Consider the following 19,195-nt stretch of genomic DNA (forward strand, 5'->3'; position numbering starts at 1 on the left):
ACAGGGCAGGGGCCCTCTAGGGGCAATGTAGCCTTCCTGCAGGACAAGTGCACTCTAGGAGACTTCCCGCAGGGCAGGTGCAGCCTATGAGCATGCGCAGACTTCCCGCAGGGCGGGTGCAGCCTATGAGCGTGCGCTGACTTCCCGCAGGGCAGTGCCCTGTGTCTCACCTGAGCTCAGCGGGGATGCCCTCCCTACGTCAAAGCGAGGCTTGGTCTTCACCGCGGTGACAGTGGTGACCACAGTGCCACACGGCATCACCGTGCGGTCCTTCTCTATCTTCGCAGCAGGCACAGGGGGAGGCGCCAGGCAGGACTTCCCCTCACCAGGTTCTATGTAGGAAAACTGCAGAGAAGTTGGTTATTGGACTGTCCCGCTGTCCCATCCCCTGGTTGGTTCTGAACTCCAGGATGCTCAGGTCCCTTGGTTAAAATGGTGCCATCTATGCATCCACATACTCTATTTTATGCTGGTCTTGGGGCTTGAACTCAGGACCTGGGCGCTGTCGCTGAGCTTTTTTGCTCAAGACTGGTGCTCCATCATTTGAACCACATCCTCATTTCCAGCTTTTTGCTGGCTCACTGGAGATAAGAGTCTCACAGACTTTTTAGCTCAGGCTGGCTTCCAACCATGTTTCAGCTTCTTGAGTAGCTAGAATTACAGGTGTGAACTACCAGCACCTGGCCTTACACTTAAGGCTTTGTGTGTCAGTAGTCAAATCTCAACCCTTAAATGGCTTCTAGATGACTTCTAACACATAATATAATGTACACACTATGGAAAGAGTTGTTTATTCTGTTCTGCCAAAGGGCCAGTGGCTGGAAATAAAAGGTCCACATGTGTTTATACAGTTGAATTTGCTTCAGTTTCAATCCACAGGTGATCCCACGTGGATGTGGTGGGTTAGGGCAGAATGCTGAGTAGCAATGGAACACAGGCCTCCTCTAATGCAACCGGCGACAGTCAGCATTGTCTATTAACTTGGGTTTCCCCAGAAACGGCATAGAACCACGAGAGCCGAAACCAGCACGTGAAGATACAAATGAAAGAGAAATTTAAGAAGATGGGCTTCTAGACATGGGCACGAGAAGTCACCCTGCACAACAGAGACTTGACCCCATCACAGGCAGGACTGTCCCGACCCGTGTAGAAGCCACCGTGCTCCTCCGGGCTCTCCTAGATGAGCCTCAAACATTACATCACACAGAGGCAACAGCAAGCTCTGGCAGACTCAAGTGAACGCTCCTGAAAGGAGGCTCAGGCTGGGAGCTGCCACGGGAAGCACGCACCATACCTCTGCAGTGACCGAACCCAGTACTGAGCTGCCAGGGGCGGGCTCGCTGCTCAGCGTGAAGATCTGCAGTCCTGAAGGCTGCTTCCTAAACAAGTCCAGACGAACTGTTGCTGTTGCCAACAGACCTAAGGAACAGAAGACAAGAAAGTTTATCTGTGCACATTTTTCCCAGTCCCTCAGGAAGCCGCCACCGGCATACACCCCGAGCGGAGTGTGTGAGCGGAGGAGGCCTTATTAGAATTTCACAAGCTAGTAGTGTCATCAAAGACCGATGGCTACAGAGGTAGCTCAGCCACCACGAGACAGTCACAGGTAACAATCTGACCCCAATGGAGAGGAGGGAAATGCTCAGAGCATCTAAAACCTGGAATGCAAATGGCAGATTCGAAAATTGGATCAATATCTATCAAAAGATGCTAACTATGCTGTGGGCATGAGAAAATACATTTGTTCTTAGGACATACATCTTTAAAAATGTAGGGGCAGAAAAAGCCAAGAGGAACATAATCTATCCTCAAATATGTGTATATGTGTAAGAGTGGGGTAGAGTAAAAGGAGAGATGGAGGGCCTGACTACGAGCATAGAGAATACAGGACGTTGGCACATGTTAAAAACGTGATTTTGAATACAGGTCGCATGGGTGATCTTTGCTTGGTTTTGCAAGGCTGGTCTGGCACAGATGGGACCAAGACCAATAGGAGCTGGGACACTGCTGCTCTGCCCTGTGAGTCCCGCTCACCATCTCCTGGAATGTCAGATCTCAGGGCCAGCTGGCGCAGCTCATGACTGTAGAATTCAGGAAGACGGGGCTGGGAAGGTGGCTTAGTGGTGGAGTGCTTGCCTAGCATGCATGAAGCCCTGGGTTCAATTCCTTAGCATCACATAAACAGAAAAACCTGGAAGTGGTGCTGTGTCTCAAGTGGTAGCCTTGAGCAAAAAGAAGCTTAGGGACAGTGCCCAGGTCCTGAGTTCTAGCCCCAGGGCTGGAAAAAAAAAAAAAAAAGATTCAGGAAGACAGCCTGGGAACATTTGTTGATGACCGGGTCATGGCTAGCTAGTTAGAAACAACTGCCTCGTGCCTTGAAGGTAACTAGGTGACTTTACCACACAGCTGGATCCGCTGAACGAGGGTCAGCCATCTTCCCGGCTTTGACCTGCTTATGGAGACCTAAACACATCCAATATGCTGGATTACTCAGCAGGAGCCTGTCTAGAGTGATAGCACCTACCTTCCGAGGCCTGCTCGTCCTCTGTGATCTGCAGCTGTAACTCCCTGGACTTGGCATTCAGCTCACTGTGGAAAGAAAAACAACAGGAATCCATAAAAGTATAGTGCGTTATGGTTTGAACTCAGTACCCTGACCTTGCTGGGATAGCACTCTACCGCACACTACACCCCAGCTTGTTCCTGCTTGTTATTTTTATGACAGGGTCTCACCTGCTGGCCAGGAGAGCCCCTGAGTCACAGTCTGCCTGCTTTTGGGCCTCCTGCAGTCACTGAGCTCATGGGCACACGGCACCACGGCACCTAGGTTTCCTCGTGGGAATGGAGTCTTAGGCTTTGCTGCCCGGGCTGGCCTGGCATCACGGCCTCCCCCAGCTCAGCCTCCCAAGTAGCTGCAGGTGACAGGAATGCACCATGACATGCAGATTTGGGATTTTAGCTTGGACTGACCTCAAATGGTGCTCCTCCCACTCTCAGCCTAAGTAGCTAGGATTACAGACAAAATGAGTGTGTGTGTGTGTGTGTGTGTGTGTGTGTGTGTGTGTGTGTGTGTGTGTGTGTGTGTGTATGTAGTTCTCCTTTAATACAAAGGAACTCAAAACTGTAGGTAATGTCTGTAATCTGACCATCCTGAATGGTCCATGTTAGACTCCTGGGCCCCACCTTCTGAGGGTGAACAATGGGGCTGCTTCTAGCTGAAGATGGGGACAGACAAGTGCTGTCACACACGGCAGCCACAGGACAGGTAGAGCATGTGGGACCCGTGGCAAGCAGGAGCTGGATTTAATACTTATTACATTCAAGAGCACTTGAGGGTAACGGTTAGATCGACAGCAGGACTGCAGAGTTTACTGAAGGCGGCACCGGACACCCAGCTCCCGCCACGTCCCCCCTCCTCAGTGCCCTTCTTTTCAGTTAAGATGTCATTTTTTTTTTTTAATCACAAATCCATGATTATTTCTGATGGTTTTAGTGGATTTCCTTGAGGCATCAAAGCCTCTTTCTGTGGTGATCGCCAACTACAGAGCAATACCCTGTGAACAGCCATTTCATTCTCTGCTCGTTGGCCTTGTGAATTCTGATTGGCCAAGTCACTAATAATCAACTCTTACTGGACTGTTTCTACTCTTTCATACTTACGGAGAAGCTGAGATAAACATCCTACTTGTGTATTTCTGCCATTATGGGATCATCTCAGAAAAACTGAATAGCCAGTCAAAGGGCAAATAAAAAAACTTTATACCTTTAGGAAGTGTCTATTTATTCCAATTTATGCCTCCACTGGACACTGTCTCCTCTTTACCGTCAAGATAGTCGCTCACTATGTAACCAAGTCTGACCTGGAACACGCTATGTAGTTGAGATGTTTCTCCTGTATTAGGCTCTTGAGTACTGGGATTACAGGCACACATCACCATGCCCAGCTCTACTCTCTTCTCCAATTCCAGACTGTAAAATGACCAACCTTTCTCCTTTAGAAGTTTCTGGCCATCTAAGGTTCTTGCCTTTGTATTTCCAGTTTGGAAACTTTAATTTTCTAAGGAACTGTTCATGTTTTCATAGCAACTCATAAAATACTTTGTGTGTGAACATCCACATACACAGGACATTTTCTTCTACTTTATAATTGTTTAAACATGAAAAACCGTTATAGTGGGCACATTATGGAATTATTATTTTTTTTTGTCAGTCGTGGGGCTTGAACTCTGGGCTTGGGCGCTGTCCGTGTGCTCTTCAGCTCAAGGCGAGAGCTCTACCACTTGAGCTACAGTGCCACTTCTGGTTTTCTATGGTTTATTGGAGATAAGAGTCTCACAGAGTTTCCTACCTGGGCTGGCTTTGAACCATGATCCTCAGATCTGAGCCTCCTTGGTAGCTAGGATTACAGGCGTGAGCCATGGGCATCTGGCACATTATGGAATTCTTATTCCTTTTTCTTTCCTATTATTTGTCTACACTACATTCATTATTACCTCTAGTAGTTTTGGTTGATGTCTTTGATATTCAGTAACAGCTACTCCAAGAAATCATTTATTTTGTCCCTTCCTTTCTAGTTTTTTCCCCTGTGCCATTATTGGGGCTTGAGCTCTGTCAGGGCTTGGATGCTGTCCCTTAGCTTTTTTTTTGCTGAAGGATGAGGTGCTGTACCACTTTAGCCAAAGCTCCATTTTTGGTGTTTTTGTGGTTAACTGGAGTTAAGAGTCTCTCAGAATTTCTTGACTTGGTTGACTTTGAACTCCAATCCTCAGATCTTAAGTCTCCTGAGTAGCTAGGATTACAGGTATAAGCTACCAACACCTGGCCTTTCTAGTCTTTCTAGTGTTTCTTCTTTTTCTCTCTTTCTCTCCACTCTCTTTTTCTCCTATACCAGGTATTGAATTTAGGGCCTTGTACCCACCAGTATATACTCTTTTGTAACTTCTTTTCTGATTGCTCTTTCAGTTCTTAGAGCAGCACAAAGAATTTTTTTTTTTGGGGGGGGGGGCTTTAGTTGGTGTTACTGGCATTCACCATTCACAGTAGTTTTAGACAAGCGCATTACCACTTCAGCCACACCCCTAGTCCTTCACGATGGTTTAAAAAAATCTTATTAAAGAAGTATCTATAAACTTTTTATTTTAATTTTTTAAACTTTTGTGCCAGTCCTGGGGCTTGAACTCAGGGCTTGGGTGCTGTCCCTGAGTTTTTCTGCTTGACTGTTACTGTATCACTTGAGTCACAGGAGATAAGAGTCTCAGGGACTTTCCTGCCCAGTCTGGCTTTGAACCATGATCCTCAGATCTCAGCCTCCTGAGTAGCTAAGATTACAGGCATGAGCCAGCTCTAATTAAGTTTTTTTTTAAATATTAGGAATGGGAACTAACTGTCACTGACTGCCTTTTGGGCTTACATAAAGCTAATAAACTTATCTTCTTTGATCTATTGATATCATGGGAGTCATTAATAGATTTCCTTACACTGAACCATCTTTCCATGGGGGAAGGACCTCAGCTGGATTTACTCTCGTGTACTGCTTGATTCTATTTGGTAACATTTTATTTATAATCCTTACCTTATTCTTCTTTAATGCTCTGCACCCTTCCTTTTCCTGACTGACCAGCTGGATGTTCACTCTGCTCTGCCCTGCGTGGCTTCCACGGGCAGAAGGGACCTTTGGGTGGCTTCCATAGGCACTGGGGGCCCCTGGGTGGCTTCCACGGGCAGTGGGGATCCCTGGGTAGCTTCTGCGGGCAGAGGGGAAGCCCTGGATACTCTTGTCATGAGCAGAGGAAAAAGTGACACCCAGGTTTGACTCAGAGCTACCTTTAACATGCTTCAAAAGTTTGCTCTTTTTATTTTTGGTTGGTCATGGGGCTTGAACTCTGGGCCTGGGCACTGTCCCTCAGCTCTTCAGCTCAAAGCGAGCGCTCTACCACTTGATCCACAGCATCACTTCTGGTTTTCTGGTGGTTCAGTGGAGATTAGAGTCTCACAGACTTTCCTGCCTGAGATGACTTTGAACTGTGATCCTCAGATCACAGTCTCCTGAGTAGCTAGGATTACGGGCCACCAGTGCCCGGAGTTTGTTCTTTCGTTGCTGTAGAGTGTTTTGGTATAAAAGTGCTACACTGCAGCTCAGGGTCTGTCGGCTTTGAGCAGACCTTGCTGTAGCCCCAAGTCCGGGACCATGTGGGTGGTACTCACAAGGTGAATTCTTCCTCGCACATGAGGTCAGTAGTGTTTTTTGCTAGGATGCTGGTGAACCTCTGAGCAGGGTCATTCAGCTGGGCGGTGCACACTAGATTAGAGGAGCTGCCTACAACCAAAGAAAGGAATGTCATGCTGGCTTATTCCCGAGCTGCTTTAACAGTGCTTGTATACATAAGCAAAACTAAACTAAATGCCCTTGACTTACCCACTGCTCAGATTCCATTCTTTCTTTAACTTGCCATTTACAAACCCTCAACTTAAGCATCTGAAGCCAGGTGCTGGTAGTGCTCACACCTGTCATCCTAGCTACTCAGAAACTGAGATTTGAGAATTGTGTTTTGAAGCCAGTCAGGGGAGAAAAGTCCGTGAGACTCTTTTTAATCTCACAGTTATAAAGCCAGAAGTGGAGGTGTGGCTCAAGTGGTAGAGTGCCAGCAAAAAAAAAAAAAAGAGGTCAAGCAAGACTATTAGATTCTGAGATCAAGCCTAGTACCAGCAGAGACACACAGACACACACACACCAAAACAAGATCAAAGCCCTTGAACTTGACGGCAGTAGGGCTGGACTGACTCAGGCCCGACCGGTCCTGGCTGCAAGGTAACCAGCACAAGGGTCACCTCAGACAGCTATGGCTCCTTCGTGCCTGTTGCTTTCAGAGTCCTCTCCTAGGTACTCAGAGACACCTGTGTAGTTGTCATCGGCCACAATTACCCTTCTGTGTATGGAACACTCAGGGCCCGCCTCACCTGTGCCGGGCACCCGGCTGTATCCATACCATGCCTCGCAGGTGCCCCTCAACAGATAGGATGGCACTGCAGGCCCAACAAGGCTGGCACAGGAGACCCCCAGGTCCCCTGGGACCCGGCAGGCTCAGGTCCAGAGCAGTTCCTTCCGGACAGGCCACCCACCTGAAGCACCAAGATGGCTGAGCAGCGAGGCCCGGAGGTTCTTCACCTGGAGTTTTAGTTCATGAGCCCTTGGAGGTTTGGGTGGACAGGATTCCTGAGCAGTGGATGAAGCGCGTCGGAGGTTCTGCAGGTAAGAAGAATGAAGAGCAGTGCCGCTGGGGGCGCCCAGGAAGTGGCCACGGCTTTGGCAGGGGAGGGGTCTGCAGAAACTCAAGCCCGGGGAACCTGAGCACCGGGTGCACTCTGCATCAGTGCACCTGACTCACAGAGGTCGGGGCCCCAGAGCTGCAACCTCTCCCCAGCATGGGAGCCTTTTCCTTCCCAAAGCACACACAAGTGGCTGCATAACCAGCCCGAGAGGCGACCTCAGGTCCAGCTGTTAGTTCCATGTGCTGATCCGGGGCTGGTGCTTGGACAGCAAGGACCTCTGCAGGCCATGAGTCCCCTGTCCACCTCACCCTGTGGGCACTGTCATGCATGGATGGCCATGGTCACCAGCCTGGGACTACTTCAGACAGCTCGACTCCGCCTGAGGTTCCCCTGAGAATCTCTGCACTGCACTGCACAAAGGACAGGGACAGTGCCTGGGGCAGGCACCGCTCTCGTCTTCTGTCCTCAAAGGGGCATAAAGGAGTTTCCAACAGCACACAGCTCAGATCTGAGGCATCCTGCACACCTGTGCTGAGCCAGCCAACCCCACTGGGCACAGGCTGATGCCTATATTCCTCAGATGGGCTCCTTGAACTCGAGCTTACAGGGGCACTGGGCTTTACCATGGCCTGCACGCAGCATTCCTGGGTGCTGATTGGCCAGAACGCTGGAGAGGGACAGGCTTTAATGCCGCCAGGGACATCCTGTTCTGTAGGCACCATCTGGCACACGCTGTTCTGAACCAGGCCCTTCTCCGCTGTGAGTTGAGGCTGCGGGAAGGTCAGGAAGTGACTGCAAAAGTCCTTCAAATCCAGGTGTGTGTGTATGTGTGTGTATGTGTGCGCGCGCGCTCGTGTGTACACACAACAGTCCACAGCTTGAGGCGGGATTGGGTGGGATTCTCTCAAATGTGTAAGTGTGATGGCTAAGTTCAGGTGTCCACTTCACGGGGCCAGGCCTGCTCAGATATTTGCTTGAACTCCATGGCGGGGGGTGAACGGGAGGACAAGTTGGATGTAAACTGTGAGGCTGAGTCAAGCAGACTGCCCTTCGTGGCACGGGCCTCATCCAATCAGCTGAGGGTCTGAATAGAGAAAGGCCCATCCGCATGGCTGAGTCTCAGAGCCTTCCGGTAACATAAACATCCACTCTCTCCTCTCTCTACTTCCCGCCATTCGGTTTCCCTGGAGAACCCTGACCAAAGCACATGCTATTCTTGTAATAATAGTCTACACATTCCTTTTAAAGCATTCCCAAACCCATGGGAGTTTTCAGTTATTGATTTACAATGATCTGAGGTTTGCACTCAGGGCTCACACTGGTGAGGCAGGAGTTTTCCTGATGAGCCATGCCTCCAGCTCCTCTTATTTTGCACTGGCCATCTTTGAGATGAGTCTCACTTCCTGCCCAGGGGTGCAGCATGATCTACAGGTTATTTGAAGTGTCTCTCCATAGCTGGGGTGTGTGCTACTCTGCCTCGCTGTTTCCACTCTGATGGACGTTGGACGTTCCTGCCCTGTCTGACCTGGAGCCACAATCCTCCCAAGCTTAAACTCCCACCTGGCTCGGACGATAGGTGTAACACGCCCAGCTAGGGGCCTTGTAGATAACCCTGCAGGCAGGCCTCACCCCACAATCCTCCCAATCTCAGTATCTCAAACAGGATGACAGGCACCCACCTTGAACCTTGTGTTTCACAGATTCTAAAGCTATTCTCTATGTTATGGACTTTCTCACATTTCAACCTTAACGGCCGGTCAGGGCCCTAGGCTCTGCAAGGATCCCCTGGGACGGGATTACTGGGAGGGACAGAGGGCAGGACGCCACCCTACCTCCTGGGATACAGGGCCGGCCCTGCTCCTTAGGAAAGTGAAGCTGCTGCCCTCCCTACCCCGCCATGAAGGTCGACAGCCCCTCCCTGTCAGGGACTGGGCTGCCCCTGCTGTCCCCTCCCGGAGGTGAAGTGGGGGTGTCAACGTGTCCCCACGTTTCCAGACCTTGGTACCCAGCATGTAGCCTAAACTCTTAGACCAACTGGCATTTGTCCCATGAACCAAGCAAAGCAGGAGACCATGACGGGTCTCAGGAGACAATGCTGGGGGCCCTGCCCACTCCCAGCCCGTGGAGCTCTGGGCACCTGCACCCTGACTCTCGGTTCCTACCCTAAGGCCTTGTATGATGGTTCCCAGGCACCTTTTGTGCAGTCCTGGCTTCACCACGGAGGTGGAAGCTCTGGACATGCAGTCCCCAAGAGTTATGGCTATAGCCCCACAGTGCTCAGAAGCAAGCTCCTGGACCCATAAGCAGCCGGACTTACCTGCGCTTCCTGTACATCCGTGGGCCTGGTGCTCAGAACCACTGATGGAGAGGCGGAGCCGACCAGCTGCTTCAAGATGTCCTTGAGCACTTCAGATATGGCATCTGCCTCACCCGCCTGGGCCTAGGAGGTGAGAGAGAGGGGGGTGGACTTCAGACATGGCATCTGCCTCACCCGCCTGGGCCCGGGAGGGAGAGTCAGATCCGTCCATGCCCAAGTTGCCGGGGCGCCTCTCGTTATTACATAGACCTGATGTTATTACATAGAGCGGGAGCAGTTGGCTCGTGTCCTGGGCTGCGGCTCTCCACTGGCCTGGGAGAGTGCAGAGCACAGCTCCAACAGCCAGCCAGAGAGAAACCCGACCCCTCACTCTGTCAGCCACAGACACAGCTGCATTTGGCCAACGAACGCATGAACACAGGCCCCAAGTTCTAGAGTGCAGCCAGGCTGAGACCCATTGCTCAGACCTCATCAAGCCATGCTGGCTCTGGACCCCAGGAGCCCCAGGTGATAAGCACTTGCTGCTGTCAGCTGCTGGGTCTGTGGATCTGTTATAACTCCTACCGGAAGCCATCAGGGTCCTGGTGCCCCTGCAGGGGGCTGTGAAGGGGTCAAAGGGCACCACCTGGGGAGCCAACCCAGGCACTGCTTGAGCAGGGTGCTTGCTTCTCAGTGATGGGCACATGGTCACATCTCAATACAATCTTTATCACGCATACGGGATCTATTATGTATTTTGCAATGTGGAGGATCAAGGCTTTGTGTGGGCTAAGCAAGTGTCTACCGCTGAACTCTGTCCCTGGGACTTGTTTAAATAAAATAGAGTCCTGCCGGGCGCTGGTGGCTCACGCCTGTAATCCTAGCTACTCAGGAGGCTGAGATCTGAGGATCGCGGTTCAAAGCCAGCCCGGGCAGGAAAGACCGTGAGACTCCTATCTCCAATAAACCACCAGAAAACCGGAAGTGGCGCTGTAGTTCAAGTGGTAGAATGCTCGCCTTGAGCTGAGGGACAGCACCCAGGCCCAGAGTTCAAGCCCCACGACCGACCAAAAAAAAAAAAAAAGAGTCCTGTAGCTCACGATGACCTTGAAGTCAGTATGAAGCTCAGCCTGGCTTCAGAGTCCTGTGGTCTGTCACCCTAATCCTGTTTCTTGGGCTTTCAGAAGTCAGTGTGCAGCCAATCTGTGCTGCCCTTGAATTGGCTGGCCAATCCCCTTCTCTGCCAGACTTCTTACAACAAAGTCAGTCCATTCATTAAAATTGGTTCTCTGCCAGGACCTCTAAACCACCAACAATCCAAACAGCTGGCATATGGCTCTTGCCATGCGCCAAGCCTGGTTGTATGGATTTACCTGTTTTCATGAATTAAGCCTTGAATACCACTGCTGCCATCTTTCAGATAAGGAGCACAGAATCAGGGGCACAGAGAAGTCACTTAACATGTGCAGGGTCGCACAGCACATAAGCAAAAGAGCCAGGAGTCAAATCCTTTCACACCGAAAGGATCTGACAATCTACCTCTTAAGGCTGGTGAAGTTCACAGGGCATTAATGTCAGCCTTTTAACGTGACATTCTGTTGGCATGCCACATACTTGCAATGCTGGAGACCTATGCTCGTAAGATGTTGACATTTTCAGCACCCCCAAAAAGTCAACCTCAGACCTTAGCTCATCAGCCATCGCTTCTTTGATTATACACACACACACACACACACACACACACACACACACGCACACACACACACATACACAGCAACAAAGAGAGGGAAGAAACGCATCACTGGATATAACAGGGGCTAATGAACCAATATGAAACAGGAACATACTACACAGAAGAAGAAATGATCTGAGTGATTTTCGGATGGGCAGGGCTGCCCCCAGCGGCTCAGGTAGCTCAGGTGTGTGGCCTGTGGCAGGACACACAAGTGGCAGTGTGAAGGATGGAGACACCAACACCAGAGGGAAGAAGAAAAATAAAAATGAACTTGAATGGGTATTCTACATGCTTTGTGTAAATGCACGGCCAGGCCCATATGACAACACTCATGTGTGCACGTGCAAAGGAATACACTCAAGCGTGTTGGCCAAACATAAAACAAATCTGGTGCCAACTGCTCACGCCTGTAACCCTAGCTACTCAGGAGACTGAGATCTAAGGATTGAGGTTTGGAGCTAGTCTAGGAAGACAAATCTGAGAGATGCTTATCCAATTATCCAGCAAAAAGCTGGAGGTAAAGGTGTGGCTCAAGTGGTAAGAGTGCCAGCCTTGAGCGAAAAAGCCAAGGGACAGCATGAGGCCTGAGTTCAAGCTCTAGAATCTACACCACAAGAAAAAGGGAGGCCTATATCCAGAATAGACAGAGGCTTAAAAAATTAAACCCTCAAAGAAACAACAATCCAATTAATAAATGGGCTAATGAGCTAAAGGGAAACTTCTCAGAAGAAGTAAAAATGGCCAATAGACACACGAAGAAATGCTCAACATCTCTGGCCATAAAAGAAATGTAAATCAAAGCAACACTGAGATTCTACCCTACCCTAGCCAGTTGGAATGGCCATTATCAAGCAAACAAATGATAATAGACGCTGGAAATGATGTGGTCAAAAGGGAACCCTAATACACTGTTGGTAGAAATGTAAACGTGTTCAACTACTCTGGAAAGTAGTATGGAGGTTTCTCTAAAAACTAAACCAAGAAGTACTACTATGACCCAGCAATCCCACTCCTGGGCATTTAACAGAACACAAACAAGGCTAAACTAAAGCCACCAGCACAACCATGCTCATTGCAGTACTATTCACCATAGCCAAAATATGGAATCAGACCAGATGTCACTCAATGGATGAATGGATCAAGACAATGTGATATATATACACAATAAAATTTTACTCATCCGCTAGAAAAAATGATATTGTACTATTTGTAAAGAAATGGAAAGACTTGGAAAAAATTATATTAAATGAAGTAAGTCAGGTCCAGAGAATACATGTCTTCCCTCTTTTGTCGAAGCTAAAATTATCTACAAACCTGTAAGTAAGGATTTACAAATGTATTAACTGAAATACATCAGATTCTAGGGAGATTTTAAATAGTGTAATTATTAAGAAGGAAAAAGTCAAAGCTCAACAAAATAAATGCCAGGAAGTGGGTACTTGCAAGGGGTAAGGTGGAGTCAAGGGGAGAGGGTTAGCCAGATGAAGAAGAGAAGGGGTAAGTACAGGCAATAACTCAATGTGTAGACTGCACAATTAAGAAAAGCAAGGGAAGAAGGGGTGACAATGACCAAGATGCATTGTATTCAAGACCTCCTTTGTTAAATGGCAACCCCTTTGTCCAACTAAAGATAATTTAAAAAATAAAAATTAAATAGAAGATTATCAGGTGAGGAATGCTCCACCTATACTTTCTTTCTTTCTTTTTTTTTTTTTCTGTCAGTGTGGGGCCTGAACTCTGGGCCTGGGCACTGTCCCCCAGCTCTTCAGCTGTAGACCAGCACTCAGCCTCAGCCCCACCTCCGGCTTTTTCTGCTTATGTGGTGCTGAGGAATCGAACGCAGGGCCTCATGCATGCAAGGTAAGCACTCTACCACTGAGCCACCTTCCCAGCCCCATCTACCTATACTTTCATATTAATAAATTCATTTTAAAAAGACAAAACAAGGGGGCTGGGAAGGTGGTAGAGTGTTTGCCTTGCATGCAGGAGGCCCTGGGTTTGATTCCTCAGAAAAAGCCAGAAGTGACACTATGGCTCAAGTGGTAGAGCACTCGCCTTGAGTTGAAGAGCTGAGGGATAGTGCCCAGGCCCAGGGTTCAGGCCCCACACTGACAAAACAAAGACAAAACAAAGCTGGGCACTGTTTGAAGCCGGCCTGGACAGGAAAGTCCATGAGATTCTTATCTCCAGTTAACTACCAAAAAGCTAGGAATGGTGCTGTGGCTCAAAGTGGTAGAGTGCTAGCCTTGAGCACTGAAGCTCAGGGACAGTGCCCAGGCTCTGAGTTTAAGCCCCAGGACCAGCACCCAAAACAAACAACAAAACAACAACAAAAACACAACAATATTATGACATAAAGGGTAAAATATTTTCTGATAGTGCTGGGATGAGGCTTAGTGGTAGAACATTTGTTTAGATACAGAAGCCGTAGCTAGATTCTGTCCCCAGGGCCACCAAAGAAAGAAATTAAATGGTTAAATTCATACATTTCAGCTGAACTCAGTACCTGAAAGAGGCTAAAAGAGTCAAATTACAACAACATTCCATGAAAGCCCCCCAAAAGCAACTTCCTGATAACCCAAGTCTTTAGAATAACTGCTTTTCTGCTTTTCCCAGAAAGGGGAAAAAAGTGTCACCCCAGTGCCCCCAACATACCCGGTTCCTGCTCCCAAGTGTTCGCCCTCAAACCTTAAGACCTAGAGACATTGCCCTTGGCTTTGGATGTATCCTGCAGAAGTGACAAGAAAAACACAGCAGCCTTTGGTGCATCCGTGGCTACAAGAGGCTCTCAAGTAGGGCAACTGGCCAGGTCCGGGGAGCCACTGCCATGAGTTCCCCGAGGTGGGGCTCAGCCTCAGAGGCACGCAAAGGCTGCCCAGGACAGTTCTAGCCTGCGACAATCTAGCCTTGGATCCCTAGAGACTGTCCTAGCGTGCAAGGGGCTCACACAGCGGGAGCGTCGCAGACATGGACTGACCTCTCTCAGACCCCGGGGCTGGATCCTAACGGCGGTTTCTGGCACGCTGATGAAGGACCACCTGATCTGGATGTCTTCTCTCTTCTCTTTCACATGGAACTCCAGCTAGGAAAACAAACAAAGGTTATTGCTCTTCCCTGCAGAGGCCTGCTGGGCGCGCCTCTTATTCTCAGACAAGCGCTCACCCCCCTCTCGGCCTCCTGGGTGCTTTCCAAATGGGAAAGAGGACCCCAACTCCTCTCCGGCCTCTTCCTCTGACCAGCTGTTCTCTCGGGAAGGATCCTCAACTCTGGTGGCTAATTTTTGAAATGAGTCATTTCACTGTGCTCCACATTTCTCTTTCTGGGCATGTCATCGAGACAGGAGGAAGAGGAAGGACCTGGGAGGGCACTGAGAGAGGAGGAAGAGGAAGCAACCTGCTGATCCCTAGTCCTGGACACAGACCTCCTCAGAACCTGTGCGTGCACAACCCCTGGGAACTATGCCTGGATGCAGCGGAGCCCTCCTCTCCTGGGACCCCGGAGCCCTGGCTCTACTTGTGCCCATCTGAGCCAATGCATCTGTGGGAGGAAGAACCCCAAAGATGCCATACTCCCATCCTTGGAGCCTGTGCACCCAGGGCCAGACCCTGCAGAGGACTAGCCGGGACCCAGAGGTGGGCAGGGCTCCCTGGGCTCTTCAGGTGACCCAAAGGAATCATGGAAGAAGATGGCGGCAGAGAGAGCCCAGGGCCTGGCTGGAAGATTCGCTCCATGGCAGCGGAGAGGGGAGGGGGGTAGAGGGGAGGAGGGGGAGGGGGAAAGAAGGAGTAGGAGGAAAAGGAGGAGGAGGAGGAGGAGGAAGAGGAGGAGGAGGGCACCATGGGCAAAAGAGCATGGAGACCTGGAAGCAATTTGTACACTGTGTGAGGTACAGGAACTCAGGCCTCAGTCCTGAAACCCCCGGGGAACTGACCACCAATGCCACCAACGAGCAAGGAAGCGAGCTCCGCTGCGGCGGCAGACATGGCTGTGATGCCGGCGCTGGGACAGCCACCTGTGCTGTCTGGGCTAATTAGCTTCAGCAGCAACTGCAAACAGGTGGTGTACCCCATCTCAGCCAGACACTCCAATAAATGCTGCGGCTGCCACATCTCCACCTCAGCCCCATCCCCGGGCAGAAGGGGAAAGGAGGCGAGGGGAGGAGAGGGGAGGGGAGAGGAGTATGGCTTCAGTTGTGTGACAATGCAGGACCGAGCCCACGCCAGAAGCAGCGAAGGAACAAAGCCTCCTTCGCCCTGCGACTACAGACAGTTCCAGAAAAAGTGTACTTTAATTTCACTGCCACAAGTAATCAGACTGTGTGTGCCACACGACTGGGCAGGTGGGTGGGCACTGGTTCTGACGGCAGCACCTCCACGCACCACTGAGCTGAACAGCCGTGGAAGCAGATGCCTGCCCCCACCGCCGTGACACGCAAAACTCTCCCACCTTGAGCAGCTGCCTGCTCTCGGGGGAAACCCGCACGTCGCTTCCAGACTGTGCCAACACACCTGTACCCCTTCTGCCCACGCTGCTGAGGGGGCACCGAAGCTGTGGCACAAGGAGCAGCCTCGGGTTGGCACTCTATCAGCGTGCACGTGACCCAAGAGCTCTCTCAGTTCAAAACACACATCAAATGCTGGGTAAGAATGTCCGAGGCATCGCTGCCCAAAAGCTGTGGGTGTGTACATGGGCAGGTGTGTGGTACGAGCTCTCAGCTGGGGTGAGACTGGGGGTAGGGTCCACACAAAAGCCACTTAAGAGTCTGTGGGAGCAGGGTGTTTATAAGTTTGCCTCTGAAAGCAAAGCCTGTAGCTGGGAATTCTGTACTTTTTATTTTTTTATTTTTTGTTGGTCATGGGGCCTCTCTGGGCTTGGGCGCTGTCCCTCAGCTCTTCAGCTCAAGGCTAGTGCTCTACCACATGAGCCACAGCGCCACTTCCGGCTTTTTCTGCTTATGTGGTACTGAGGAATCGAACCCAGGGCCTCATGCACTCGAGGCAAGCACTCTACCACTGAGCCACCTTCCCAGCACCAATTCTGTACATTTTGACTCATCTTCAAAATTAGAAGTCAGGTTTAAGGACAGAGGAGATGAAATACGAGGTCCAGTCAGTGGTGACTGCTACAACAAGCCCGGAAATGTGCAGTTTCTAAACACTGGCTAAATGGAAGCATTTGGAGAATGTTCTGCTTAATGTAAGAGAAGCACAGTCATGACATGAGCATCTAGAAGTTTCTCTAGGTCTATTATAGACATATGCGTTTCTCTATAAACCTATATATATGCTGGGCGCCGGTAGCTCACGCCTGTAATCCTAGCTACTGAAGAGGCTGAGATCTGAGGATTGCGGTTCACAGCCAGCCCGGGCAGGAAGGTCTGTGAAACTCTTATCTCCAATAAACACTCAGAAAACCAGAAGTAGCATTGTAGCTCAAGTGATAGAGCACTCGCCTTGAGCTGAAGAGCTGAGGGACAGTGCTTAGGCCCAGAGTTCGAGCCCCATAACTGACAAAAAAAAAAAAACTATATGTATGTATTATATATTATATATATTGTGAATCTATTGTCAGAAAGATAATGATTTTTTAAAGTATTTCAAAGAAAAGATAGCATTTTGTTTTCAACTTTTCACCAGGAATTTCTTATTATCTATCAGTATATTGCACCAAATCTTAAAGACAAAAGACACTGGACATTAAAAAAGAGACCTACCCTACCCCATCTTGGATCCAGTGCAGATAATGTCCTTCTTGTGTGTACTCTGCTAGCATCATTACAGAAACCAGACAGGACCCTAGTTTCTGCGATTTTAGCACAGTGAATTTTTTAACTTACAAGAATAAGGAGTTAAGGAGCCTTTTTTCTTTTTTTTCTCTTTTGTGCCAGTCCTGGGGTTTGAACTCAGGGTCTGGGTGCTGCCTCTGGGCCTTTTGGCTTAACATTAGTGCTCTAGCACTTGAGCCACAGCTCCACTTATTATTAGTTTATTGAAGATAAGAACCGCACAGACTTTCCTACCCAGGCTGGTTCTGAAGGGAGATCCTCCAATCTCAGCCTCCTGAGTAGCTAGGATGACGGTGTGAGCCATTGGTACTGAGCTCTTTTTCTTCTTTGTGAGTGTGGAACTGGAGATTAAACCTAGGACTTACTCATGCTACACACTCTATCAATGCACTATTTGTAGGTTTTTCTTTAAATTTACTTTGTACCTATACTGGGCTTGAATTTAAGGCCTGTCCAGGGCATTGTCCAGTAGCTTTTTCATTCAAGGCTGTAACTCTACCAGTCACAATTTCACCTAGGCTTTTTGGTTAACTGGAGACGAGAGGCTCAGAGTCTTTTCTTCTTGGGCTGGCTTTGAATCACAACCCTCAGATCTCAATATCCTGAGTAGCGAGGATTATAGTTATGAGCCACGGGTGCCAGGCTAGTTTTAAACCTGTGATCTTCCTGCTTTCACCTCCTGAGTGGCTGAGATTACAGGCGTATGATCATCATGCCTCGCTTAAATTGTTGTTATTCTTTTTTAAGTTTACTTTTCCCAAGATTAAGGAAGCAATACCCAGCCCATTATGCTCTGCTGTCTCTTGACTGGTAATTAGTTAGTAAAAGCACTCCATTCATGGCCCCTCACTCACCAGAGAAAGCACAGGGTGACAGGTTTGCCAGGCCTGGCCACTCTACCCAGCCTTACCTGTAAGTGGAGGGGAGACAGGCGCACGTGGTACAGCTGCTGCCCTGGGCTGGCGGCCGAGGTGGGCTCTGCGGTGACCAGGAACTGGAGGGCCTCACCCACCACGTGGCACATCACCACCTGGAGAAGGCACAGCCACAGGTGAGACACCACAGGAAGCATCTGCCTTCCGTAACGGAAGCAGCCTAGACCTCTGCTCGCACAGACAAGACCTGCAGGGTTTCAAACTTAGACAAATCCTCAGAGAGCTCTCTTTTCTATCATAGGGTAACCCAAAAACTAGAGGCCTCGCTTCCTGAAGAATTTCTCGGAAGCTAAACTCTGTCCTGATGCAATCTATCTGTGACTGCTCTTCACACCAAGTTTTTCCTTTAAAATTCTGATTTATTATTTTTCCACTCAAAATAAGCCTTAAGAAAATAAGTCACAGGTGTTACAAGTAAAAAATTCACCCAGAAGCTAAAAAAATTGTTTTGACTAAATAATTTTAATATAGCACTGCTTTTCATAAATGTGGAAGTAACTTAAGGAACGTATGAAATGTTAAATGATCACAAAATTATATAGCCATAACAATAACAGAATTACATAATGAGTTCAATTATAAAATGAACATATTTTACAAAATAAACATCTAAAGACAGAGACAAGCAATTACATCAAAAATAAACTAAGCTATAGTTCTGACAGGTCTGGAAGCCTTCCGAAGGATCCTTTAAAAAAATTGCTTTGTTGGGAGCCCAGAGAAATGGGTAGTTTCTGCCACAGAACCCGGTAGAAGTAGATCTTCTAAAAAGATCCCAGCTTCCTGAGGCAGGATTCCAACAAGCCAGGGCTGGGTGCCAGGTGTGTGGCCAGGCACACCTGGACAGCAGGATGGAGAAGCTGCATGGGTAGGCAACCAAAGGGTTTGCCCAAAGCTGAGCCACCGGGAGTCTGCAGTGATACAAGGACTTCCACTTTCCCCAGGGCATAGGCTGACCCCGCTGCTGGGAACTCATTTAAGGAAGAAGAGAAAATTCTTTTAATTCTCTGGTGGATTTATCAGAATCGAAAATACTGAGAGGAAAGATTATCAAAATAATTACTTTGCCAAGACCAGCTATTACGCAAAGTTCAGAGCTAGGCCCTCTGCCTTTTCCTTTCTCATCGCTGGCTTCCCATACCCACCCACACACAGCCCACAAGCCCACGTCCAGC

The 19,195-nt window shown here is 49.1% G+C and overlaps 1 protein-coding gene and 1 non-coding gene across 2 annotated transcripts in view; both read right to left on the reverse strand.

The window, feature by feature from the left end:
- Positions 1-19,195, reverse strand: part of C2cd2 (C2 calcium dependent domain containing 2) — a 59,761-nt gene that overhangs the window by 15,803 nt on the left and 24,763 nt on the right. Inside the window, exons 4-11 of the mRNA XM_042687205.1 lie at positions 17,996-18,115; positions 14,278-14,382; positions 9,587-9,709; positions 7,120-7,243; positions 6,205-6,316; positions 2,525-2,589; positions 1,295-1,419; positions 171-345 (exon numbers count right to left, since the gene is read on the reverse strand). Coding sequence (XP_042543139.1) covers positions 171-345; positions 1,295-1,419; positions 2,525-2,589; positions 6,205-6,316; positions 7,120-7,243; positions 9,587-9,709; positions 14,278-14,382; positions 17,996-18,115 — 949 coding nt within the window. The remainder of the gene's footprint in view (positions 1-170; positions 346-1,294; positions 1,420-2,524; positions 2,590-6,204; positions 6,317-7,119; positions 7,244-9,586; positions 9,710-14,277; positions 14,383-17,995; positions 18,116-19,195) is intronic.
- LOC122114319 lies at positions 16,957-17,134 on the reverse strand. The gene has a single exon (XR_006148560.1). It is a non-coding gene; the product is annotated as a small nucleolar RNA SNORA81 (small nucleolar RNA).

Source organism: Dipodomys spectabilis, unplaced genomic scaffold (assembly GCF_019054845.1).
Source record: "Dipodomys spectabilis isolate Male_0828 unplaced genomic scaffold, ASM1905484v1 ptg000107l, whole genome shotgun sequence".
NCBI classification, from domain to species: domain Eukaryota; kingdom Metazoa; phylum Chordata; class Mammalia; order Rodentia; family Heteromyidae; genus Dipodomys; species Dipodomys spectabilis.